This window comes from Rattus norvegicus, chromosome 2, assembly GCF_036323735.1.
Source record: "Rattus norvegicus strain BN/NHsdMcwi chromosome 2, GRCr8, whole genome shotgun sequence".
Lineage (NCBI taxonomy): Eukaryota > Metazoa > Chordata > Mammalia > Rodentia > Muridae > Rattus > Rattus norvegicus.
In genome coordinates this window covers 206,868,521-206,880,095 of record NC_086020.1, presented here as the reverse complement: position 1 = coordinate 206,880,095, position 11,575 = coordinate 206,868,521, and the positions used below count along the sequence as shown (strand labels likewise).

Genomic DNA, 11,575 nt, shown 5'->3' with positions numbered 1-11,575 from the left:
GTGAAGAGTTGGCCAGAATGACCAACTCCTCCTCCACTTCGACCTCCACCACCACCGGAGGATCCCTGCTGCTGCTCTGCGAGGAAGAAGAATCGTGGGCGGGCCGGCGGATCCCGGTGTCTCTCCTGTACTCGGGGCTGGCCATCGGGGGCACGCTGGCCAACGGTATGGTCATCTATCTTGTGTCGTCCTTCCGAAAGCTGCAGACCACCAGCAACGCCTTCATTGTGAATGGCTGCGCCGCGGATCTCAGCGTCTGCGCCCTCTGGATGCCACAGGAGGCGGTACTGGGGCTCCTGCCCGCCGGCTCCGCGGAGCCCCCGGGGGACTGGGACAGTGGCGGAGGCAGCTACAGACTGCTCCGGGGCGGGTTGTTGGGCCTCGGGCTCACTGTGTCCCTTCTGTCCCATTGCCTCGTGGCTCTGAACCGCTACTTGCTCATCACCAGGGCGCCTGCCACCTACCAGGTGCTGTACCAGCGGCGCCACACGGCGGGCATGCTGGCACTGTCCTGGGCGCTCGCCTTGGGTCTGGTGTTGTTGCTCCCGCCTTGGGCTCCCAAGCCGGGAGCGGAGCCCCCGCAAGTCCACTACCCCGCGCTCCTGGCGGCGGGAGCGTTGCTGGCACAGACGGCGCTGCTGCTGCACTGCTACCTGGGCATCGTGCGCCGCGTGCGCGTCAGCGTCAAGCGGGTCAGCGTGCTCAACTTCCACCTGCTGCACCAGCTACCGGGCTGCGCCGCCGCCGCCGCCGCCTTCCCCGCCGCCCCGCACGCTCCGGGTGCCGGAGGCGCCGCTCATCCCGCGCAGCCTCAACCCCTGCCGGCCGCCCTGCAGCCTCGTCGGGCGCAGCGGCGTCTCAGCGGTTTGTCTGTGCTGCTGCTCTGCTGCGTCTTCCTGCTGGCCACGCAGCCGCTGGTGTGGGTGAGCCTGGCCAGCGGCTTCTCCCTCCCGGTGCCCTGGGGCGTGCAGGCGGCCAGCTGGCTCCTGTGCTGCGCCCTGTCGGCGCTCAACCCGCTGCTCTATACTTGGAGGAACGAGGAGTTCCGCAGATCAGTGCGTTCAGTTCTGCCCGGCGTCGGGGACGCAGCTGCGGCCGCTGCAGCCGCCACCGCGGTGCCAGCCATGTCCCAGGCGCAACTGGGTACCCGGGCGGCTGGCCAGCATTGGTAACACACCTTTCTTGGAGGGGCTTCCTAAGCTACTTGCCGCACCGCACCACCTCCTTCTTTTGTAAGCTATCCCCGTCCCCTGGGAAGATCCCGGTGGAGGAGATTTTCGTCTTCTTTCCTAGTGCAATACCTGAACCAAGGTCTTCCCCTAAATGGAGCCCAATTGTGTGCGGCCATTCGACTTTTACCTTTTTGTTGCTGTGTTCTAAAGACACCCTTAGGTCCATTCAGACACCCAGATCGCAAGGACTTGTAAACTGGCATTTTAAAAGAACCGGTTAATTTATTTCAAGCTTGCTTTTGAAAAAGAACTTTCATAGCAAACAACCCTTCCGACCTCCACCGTCTTACATTCGAAGCGCCTTGAGTGTGTGGGTGTGCATGAGCCAAAGGTAACACCGTGGAGGAATACATTGTGTGTGTGTGTGTGTAGACAGTATTCTAACCATGCTTCCTTCTGTTGTAGTTTAGTCTTTGTATATTGACCTCGAAGAGTGAAACCACAGGTGTGTACACGGGCGTGAGTTGCCATTGAGCCCCCAAGCCCTTTATTCTTAAAAGGGTTTGTTTTTTTTCTTTTCTTTTTAAATTGAGTCATTTTTGAAATGAGATCGACTCTCAAGCCAGTGAGGAAACAAACCAAATGTATTATTTTACTCTCCTCTTTATTCCCTTCTAAGGTGGAAAGTTACCGTCGAGTATTAAAGTGGAAAAAAATGTCAAGTTTTGGATGGTCCGAAACTAGAAATGGAATTTTGAAAGCAAAAAAAAGGGGGGGGAGGGGCTATCTATTTTAGGTCGCAGTTTCACATTTTCTAAGGCATGCACACTTCTTGCTACCCTCATTTGTAACCGACTTATTTGCCTCTGAGTGTGATCGCAACTTTGAACATTCTGTACTATAATGGTTGCTAGGGAGGATGACTCCTGTATTCTCTTTAAGATATCTCAATGCACATGACATAATTAAACACTGATACCATAATTGCATAGCTAATGTTAGCTGCTATTGCATGCTCCTAGATGCTAGAACTTATCGGGCATGTGGCATACAAAGCAATACCCATTAGACAAGGACATTTTACTTCTTCCAGAAGAAAAGGCCTTTCAGTCATTTGAAAAGAGACTTAGACGAACCTGTGGCTACCTAGAGTTCTTGTCTTGAACTGGTTTGTGAGAAAACTCCCATTTGGGGACTTTATCTCCCCAGTGAAACCAATGGTCAGGATGATACCCTAATACAGTCTGGATCCACAAAGGTATTGTGTACTTTAGGGGTTACACAAGCCACACGTTAGGAAATAGCACTGTCTTATGTTGTTCATATAATATATATATATATATATATTACAGAAACATTTACTATTATATCATGTCTGTTGAAGAGGGAATCATGCAGGCAGTTATGCAGGAGGAGAATGGTCCAAACGGGACTCTGTTCTCCAGTGTATCAGTTGAGGTCCGACATCTTCATCTTTGACTTCCTAAATGTGGTTAGATGCATTTATAATGTACAATAACATGCGACATCATTTTGTAAAATTAACAGGGGAGAAAGTAACAAGAGGTGTAGATCAGTCTGTTAGTCACATCAAATCTGAGGCCAAATAGCCTCGATTAACCTGGTAGTTCAGGAGCGCAGACAGCTTGCTTTGCTGCACTCTTGGACCAAGAATGGTAAGGACGCTTGTATATTTGAAAACGTATGGGAGGCACGAGGAAACGGACATTTTGTAGTAAGACAAAATAAAATAAATATGTTTGTCACTAACAGTACATCAGCAGTCATGTCATTAACCAAACTGTGTGCATGTATCATTTTTCTCTTATGGAGATTTTCTTTTTCTGTTTCCAGTTTCCTGGATTCAGATGTTGAATTAAAGTTTAGATAATGCTTCTCTTGGCTCTAGCTCTTCTTTCTTGGGTATCTTCTCTCTGTCTGTCTTGAGGATACTGTACCAGAAGACACTGTTCCAAAACACGACTGATACAGAGTGACTTCTTTTGTTGGCTGTAAGTTTATTTTCAGTTTCTAAAATGCCTTTTTACTTTATATAATTACATAAGCTCCTTACATTGGTCTGAGAAAAGAAATAGCCATGTTTTCTTTCTGTAAACACTGAGGAATGGGTTATAAAGAGAACAGAGAGGTGGTGATTTTCTAAAGCTCTGTCAACCAGCCACTCTAGATAAGCGTTGTTCTTGTTTCTCAAAGATGATGCAAACCAGTTTCCTCTCTGTCCTTACAATGTGCAACATATATAAAGAGCTTTGTGAATGGGAATCTGATACCTTGCCATGTTTCTGGCTAGCGCTCCCGGGCTGGCACTGCGCCACGTGGGAGACTTTTGATTAATTTACTAGTAATTAACTCCACAGGACTGACTCCTTTTAGTTTTAAAGTAGCGCTGACGTATCTAAAAACGCCTAGGCGCTGCCTGCGAGTGTTGGAGTTACTGCTTTGACAAATTAAAGTAATGGAGATTGTGTTCTTATTTAAATGAAACCACATATTATCCACTCAGGAATAAAAAAAAAAAATCCTAACTGCTATCCTGGGCTGTCCTAATTTGCTTTTGTGCTTCTTTTTCTTTATGTGTGTGCCTAGTAAGATGTATAACATCTGCTTTCCTTCTGCATGCATTTCAAGGGCTAAATACTAGGACAGAATAGACCCTATCCCCATACTTTCTTCCTTCCACAGTGAAGACTGACAACAAACAAGAATTCTGCTTGGTACAAGGACATTTGGGGATGGTATTTCAAGTCAGGTAAATTTCTCTTTGTCTCAGAATCACAGAAAAAGGATTTCCACACTGAAATACTTTTCTTTTCAGAGAGACCCAGCAGAGGATGACCTGCAGCAGAGGAGGGGGGCGAAGGGCAAAGATATGGTTTCTTTAAACCACTGATAAGGAAAGCCTTTGGAAAGATCTACTTGCCAAAAGGGAGCAGTAGAGGACAGCCTTGTCCCTCTGATGATGACTACCCCAGCTGACTTTGGGTCACCTTTATCGCAGAGTCTAGAGGTTCAGGTGGCTCATGCCCAGCTCTAAGGCAATCTTAGTGACTTACAAGTCCATGGCACGATTCTATATAGAAGAACATGGAGGAGCCGGGGCAATGGCTCAGTCAATAAAGTGTTTTCTGTAGAGGCATGAGGACCAGAGTTCAGATGCATTTAAAAATGCATTTAAAAATGCATTTAAAAAGCCATGCCTGGCATGTGTGTCTGTAATTCTAGTACCTGGAAGGCAGAGACAGATAGACTTGCTGGAACTTGGTGGCTAGCCACTTTAGCTGATAGGCGAGTTCCAGATTCCTGAGAGAGAATCTGCTTTATTGGTCTTGCCAAGGCTCGACCCCCCAGTGTAGGGGAATGTCAGGGTGGGGAGGCAGGAAGGGGTGGGTAGATGGGTGGGGGAACACCCTCACATAAGAAGGGGAGGGGGATGAGATAGGGGATTTATGGACAGGGAAACTGGGAAAGGGGATAACATTTGAAATGTAAATAAAAATATAAATATAGGCCTTAGTACATAAAAAAAATAAAGTGGAGGGTGATTGAAGAAGATACTTGATAGCTTTTGACCTCTACATGCACATATACATACAGACATTGGACTCACATGAATATCACACACACACACACACACACACACACACACACACACACACACACACGGCCATTGAGAAAAACCAGAGTGCCCCTTCCTTTAAAGGCCTGTCCTTATGTTTATGGCTTGTGGGGCAAGAATGCTGCTGCTCCAGTTGGAGCCCTTGTTCTATGGGATGGTGACCTTTCCTTCCCTGGTGTTTGACCTTATGGAACCTCATGCAAATGTGTGTTATTTAGCCCACAGCCCACAGTTCTGCCCATATTCCTATCTCAGCCAGATACATTGTCGCCTCTGGCGTCTAGTGATGAACATAGAGAAGCCAGAACATTCCCTGACAGTGATCGTTGGCTTTTCGGGCAGGAAACTCCTGGGTTCCAGGCACTTTGATCTGTTAAGAGAGATGGAAGTTACAGGCTGCCATATGTCCTTGTGAGATGGGTGGTCAGAGGAAGATGGAAGGCCTCCTTTAAAGTGTAAGACTTAATCGGAGTCCCAGTTTCTCTAAGTGCAACTGTGTTTTCAATACTCATTTCCAGATCCTGTCCAACCAGGCAGCCTTGCACCGCCTGTCCCACCTCTAGGCCTCCTCACTAGGGCCTCACACTCTTCAGATGCTTCAGAAGGTCTGGTGCATGGATGAAGGCAAGGGAAAGGCTGCAGCTGAAGCGGATGTTGGGTGTCCTGTCTGTAAGGAGGACACGATGGTGCTTGGGATGCACAAACCTCCATACAGCTGTGCACCTCTGGAACTTTCATAAGGACACATGTCTTCAAAAACACCTAGCCAAAACTAAATAAATAATAAAAAGAAAAGGAGAAGGAAGAGCACAGGAATGAGAAAATCCAAAGCCGGAGATGCCACAAGGTTAATTGAACGCAGACACTGGACTGAAAGGCAGGTCTGACTCCGGACCATGGCACTGTAGCTAGTGTAATGGAGGTAACAATCAGAACTCTACACCAAGCCTGGAATCCTCTTCACAGTGTGACCATTCCTTAAGCCGTCTTCCTGACTCGGGTCTGTTGGGGTAGCCCTGTTGTCAGCATACTAGCTGTTAGCACAGACCAGCTTCATGCTAGCCTCAGGTCATTTGAGGGCTTTACTGGGCTATTCTAGCACTTTACTCTGAGAAAGCCCATTCACCGGCTACATCCTCACCAGGGCCTCTCTGCCCCGGCTTTGGGCTTCTCCACAGAATTCACGCACAACCTTAGTTATGATGCCTCTTTTTAAATGTATGTGTGTATGTGTATGCATGTGTGAGTGTATATTTGTGTGTGTGATACACAGAGACAGAAAGACAGACAGACAGAATCTTCAAAACTAGATAGGAAAGCTATTTTTTCATTTATTGTTATCTATTTTGTAATATAATTTTTCACTACCAGTCACCAGAGTACATTATGTATTTAACATATATTTGTAGCTGATAGCAGTCATTTTCCATTTTTAAATTAATTTATGTTCACATAAAAAGAAATGGGTGTTATCACAGCACCTTCATACTTCTGTGTCATGATAATGACAGTTTTTAAAGAAAGAAGATTTGACTTGTTCTCTTGAGTATTTTTTTTTCTTAATGAAACAGACTCAGGAATGAATCCTAGTTCCCAACTCATTTCTTGCCAAAGGCTATCCCAGGGTAATAAAGTATGGGACCGTGAGTCTGGTGTTGAGGAATATGCTGTCAGCTTTGTCATGTGAGGAAGATTGCTACTCCTTTCACATTCAAATTGTTCACACGACTAAGTTAGCATTAGGCTGTTCTGGTTCTAATCAGTACTTCAAATTCAACGGCTAATTGCTCAAGATGTGAGGATATTTCTGAACATCTTCTATAGGGAAGTAGTGTATTTATTTGAGAAAGCCTTATATACTGCTAACCAATGACCAGTCACTCTTGCCAGAACCTGGGAGATGTCAAAGCTTTTCTCATGTGAATTGGGCCCAGCTTCCAGTTTTGTGTTTTCAAGAGTGAAAACTGTGTGCCCTCCTTTATCTGAGTATCTTTTGAGAGAGCAGGATGTATACAATGCTAAGCCAAGCTATCCCACGCCCCCTTCTCATAAAGTTGAGGTTGAGTCAATGTCTCATCAGGTGAAGGTGCCTACCACCAGGATGGACACTGAGATCTATAAGGCTGAGGCAGGAGGATGTAACTAAGTATGGGTACCACATTAGGTTCGACAACTCTTTCCTTACCAGTCTAGCCTTAGCTCATATGGGCTGAAGAACTTGCCGTGGCCCAGGTTGAGAGAAAAGGACAGAGAGTGCCTTTCGTGTAAGACCTTGCCAAAGAGAGCCCCTCTGTGGAGACGTTTGAGTGAGTAACCATTTCCCACATTGTAGGCAACTCATTTAGTGTGAAGATAGGGAAAGAGGCCAGCAGTGGCAGCAAAAATCCTTTCTTTGAGGGGCTAGACAAGTGAGAAAATGACATTCTCCTGTCTAACGTATGCATCCTGTGGCTTTTGAACCACAGGGTAGAGTCATCGTGATGACCAGGACACTGTATTTCTAACCAGCTTTATGAGGCAAAGGAAATATCTTCCAGTTTCTGATCACAGACAAGTTGCCAACTATATCAGGCACTCTTAGCCAGGTTTCCTTTCATTTAGACCCTAAGTGCAAGGCAGAGCAGTAAATAAGTGTGGTCTTCAGGACATTTTTTAAAAAACAATGTTGTGAAGTATGATTTAAGAAGGAGATAATCAGTTGGAGAAAAAAATGCTGAATAGAAAAAATAATGCTGCAAATATCATAAATACTGATGATGATGATGATGACGACGACGATGACGACAACAGCCAGGACGACAATGACAACGATGACAACAATGATGATGACGATGATGCTTTTCAGAACCACGAAGACAGGTATTAAGACAGGTGCAGTGGCGCATTCTATAATCTTAAAATACATAGGCATAGGCAGGAGGATCCCTGTCAGTTCATGGCTACTTGGGGTACATAGTAAGACCCTTTCTCTAAAGGAAAAAAAGAAGACTAAACAGGTATGGTTTGCGTTATGCCAGAGGCTCTTCCTCATTGTCCCTAAATGTCACTAGCAAAGGAGATCGGAGACTGTTGAACTCAAGTCTAGCTGACTCCCAGCCTGGGCTTAAAAACATGGTGTCAAACTCGGAATCTAGAGCAAGTGCTGGAAGTGAGATTCGGCTCAGTGGGTGGGAGATAGATTTCAGCTTAATAGAAGGAAAAAAGAACTTTATCTCAATTATAAGCACTCAAAATAGTCGGGGCTGTCTCCGGAGATTATGACTTTCTCAGCACCTGAAGGATGCGAGTTGAGGTAGAGGATTAACTCACGAATGGGAGAGCCTATGCCAGGTGGGAAGCCTCCCCATGTTAACTGTGAGAGGCCTTTAAAGGCTGCTTTCTGCGATTACATAATAGCTCTTCTGCTTGGAGATGACAAACGCTTTCTTGTTCTGGGCCCGTGATATTTCAGCTGATTAGTCACAGAGAGCCTGCCTGCTATACATCCTACCCTCTCTAACCAAAGAGAAGCAAGCCACGGTGACAAGGCAAGTCCCTCTTTGGGTACCAGGACACCGACAGGACATATTCTTTGTCCCTTTGCTTCATTCACGCTCCTGGTCAGTCTCCTTTTGGTTCCACCTCATTCCCAAACTTTCTTTTTTCAGTGGGATATAGGCTGGGAGAAGTGTATCTGATATAACATATTCTTGGGCTAAATATTGAGACATGGTATATTAGCTATACACATCTAATTGTTATAAGGACAACAGATTTTATTACTTTATTTTGGGGGACAGAACAGATTTCAAGGCAAACACTTGGATAAAAACCAGGTTAAGGTCAGCTTTCTTGGGAATATGGTAATGTTTCTCCATGTTGTTCGCAGCCGAGGGTGGCATTGCATGTGACACACTCTCAAACAGACTTCAAACAGACCCTATTTTGATGGCTATTTTTCCTTGTCAACTTGACTGTATCTGGAATTAGCTAAGACCACCTACGAGGAACGTTTGTTTTCTGTAAAGTGGAAAGATCCATTTCTAATCTGGCTGTTTTGCAGTGGGAAGAAGACACACCTCTAACCTGGGACGCACCTTCTGCTGGAAGCCTACGGAAAGGCACGAAAAAGGAAGCTTTTGCTCTGTGCCTGCCTGCTCTTGCCTCGATAGCACGTCCAGTCTTTGGGAGTCTGGTACCTACTGAAGACTGGCTCATCTTCATAAAGCCTCAAGGACTGAACGACTACTGGAATCTTGGACTTTTCATTCATAGGCCGCCATTATTGGATTATAATACAGTCTGTAAATCATTCTAGTAAATCCCCTAAAGATATACTGCACAATCTTCTCCATTGCCAGATGTACAGTCTCAAGACTGAGATTGAAGGAACACAGGGTTGAGGCCAGCCTGGGCTACCTGACACCTTATATCAAAAAAAGGAAAAAAAAATCACAACATACAATTGAAGAAACCTCCAAAGGCAAGCTTCTTTTTTACATTTTTTCTTTTATTGGATTCTTTTTTTACATTTCAAATGTTATCCCTTTTCCCAGTTTCCCTTCCAGAAACCTGCTATCTTCCCCTGCTTCTATAAGGGTGCCCCTCTCTGCCCTGTCATTCCCCTACACTGGGACATCGAGCCTTGATAGGCCAAAGCGCCTCTCCTCCCATTAATGCCCAACAAGGCTATCCTCTGCTACATATGTGGCTAGAGCCATAGGTCCATCCCTGTGTATTCTTGGGATGGCATTTTAGTCCCTGGGACCTCTGGGGGGTCTGGTTGGTTGACATTGTTGTTGTTCTTTTGGGATTGTAAACTCCTTTAGTTCCTTCAGTCCTTTCTCCAACTCCTCCATTGGGGACCCCGTTCTCAATTCAATGGTTGGATGCAAACATCTGCCTCTGTATTTGTCAGGCCCTGGCAGAGCCTCTCAGGGCACAGCTATATCAGGCTCCTGTCAGCATGCATTTCTTGTCATCAACAATAGTATCTGAGTTTGGTGGCTGTATGCACATGGGCTGGATTCCCAGGTGGGGCAGGCTCTGGATGGCCTTTCCTTCAGTCTCTGCTCCACACTTTGTCTCCATATTTCCTCTTGTGAGTATTTTTGTTTCTCTTTCCAAGAAGAAACATTTTGGTTTTCCTTCTTCTTGAGCTTCATGTGGTTTGTGAATTGTATCTTGGGTATTCCGAGCTTTTGGGCTAATATCCATTTATCAACGAGTGCATACCATGTGTGTTCTGTTGTGATTGGATTACCACATTCAGGATGATATTTTCTAGTTCCATCCATTTGCCTAAGAATTTAATGACGTCATTGTTTTTAATAGCCAAGTAGTACTCCATTGTGTAAATGTACCACATTTTCTGTATCCACTCCTCTGTTGAGGGACATCTGGGTTCTTTCTAGCTTCTGGCTATTATAAATAAGGCTGCTGTGAAAACAGAGGCAAACCTCTAAACCTTGAACTTCCCAGCCTCTAGAACTTCAAGAAATTTCTCTTCTTTACAAATGACTCTGCCTTAGGTACTGCGTGATAGCATCACAAGAAGGGTGAAGATACTTAATCTTAATGTAAGGTTCCTTTTGTCATGTAGCATGAGACATTCAAAGATGCTTTAGCTGGGATCGAACTTTCTCAGTGAGGAGGTTGTTCTGTCTCCCATGGACATGGAACTCAAACTAGATGCTGGCATTTGACTGCCAAGGAAGAGTTTGGGAAAACGAGGGAAAAGGGAACATTTTATGGATCTAACCATGTGCTCTTTATATTGTCATACTTTGGGGTCAACTTTATGGTCTTTTCAGAATTAGTGATGTCTTTGAGTAAATGTGAAAAAATTTTAATTCTCTTTTGTGGTTTTCATTTTTTTCTCCATGTCACTTTTGGTTCTTAGTGTTTGTATTACAAAGCAATTTAAAAAACCAATAAATTTTATTTCAGATGTGCTCCACTCTGCGTGCCAGCATGTCTACTCCTGGGACTCTCACCTTTCTAGCCCCTCCCCTGTCTTCCCACGGGACAAGTTTCTCTGCAAGGAATACCAGGAGTGCTGATGCTGTATTCCAGACAACAACCTCACTGAAACTGTTAACCACGGAAGCTACCACTTAACGCCAGAATATTGTATAAATATCACTGTCTGAGGAAAGCAGGTTTATGCACATTGTAAAAATATCTAATCACAAGAATTTTACTAAAAAGTATTCTCTCTCTCTCGCTCTGTGAGTGTGTCTCACACATGCACTGTGTGTGTGGGGGATGGCGGGGGAGGAGGGAACTCACAAAGGAAAGAGGGTATTATTCTGGAGTTAGCTCTCTTCTTTCACCATGTGGGTCCTAAGGACTGAACTCAGGTCCTTAGGTTTGGTGGCAAGCAACATTATCTGCTGAGTGTCTTTCTACCCAAGGTTAGCCTTTTAACCATTTGTATCATTACAGAACATGCTGTCCCTGACAAATGTCATGGCCGTATTTTGTCTTTTTCTCTTTGGACTAAGTTTCTTTTACCCAGGCTTCAGTCTATAATGTTATATAGTATGGAGATCCCTTGATGTCCTCAGGAAGAACAGCACACAGCTCAGGAGAGGCTATTTGAACCTCTGAACTGGGATGGAGATTAAGGGAGAAAAGCTCTCTTGTCTTAAAGATATTTTTCCTCATTAAAAAATAATAAATCAATCTCTGTCTACTCTGGAAAAACCATAAGAGCAGGAGAGCTCGCTTGCAGAGATGAAAATCTGAAAGCATAAAGGGATGGTAATTTTCTATAGCTAAAAAT

General features: G+C 45.1%; 1 protein-coding gene and 1 long non-coding RNA gene across 9 annotated transcripts in view; both read left to right on the top strand.

The window, feature by feature from the left end:
- Positions 1 to 3,723, top strand: part of Gpr88 (G-protein coupled receptor 88) — an 8,662-nt gene extending 4,939 nt beyond the window's left edge. For 7 of the 8 annotated variants that reach the window (XM_039103063.2, XM_039103064.2, XM_039103062.2 and 4 more), the window contains one exon: positions 1 to 3,068. This exon is cut by the window's left edge. In XM_039103063.2, coding sequence (XP_038958991.1) covers positions 18 to 1,172 — 1,155 coding nt within the window. In that variant the 5' untranslated portion in view covers positions 1 to 17 and the 3' untranslated portion in view covers positions 1,173 to 3,068. The other variant, NM_031696.2, reaches the window with a different exon arrangement.
- An 896-nt stretch (positions 3,724 to 4,619) lies between these two features.
- On the top strand, positions 4,620 to 11,011 carry LOC134485676 (uncharacterized). The gene is made up of 2 exons (XR_010063923.1): positions 4,620 to 7,668; positions 8,852 to 11,011. It is a non-coding gene; the product is annotated as an uncharacterized LOC134485676 (long non-coding RNA).
- The last annotated feature ends 564 nt before the right edge of the window (positions 11,012 to 11,575 follow it).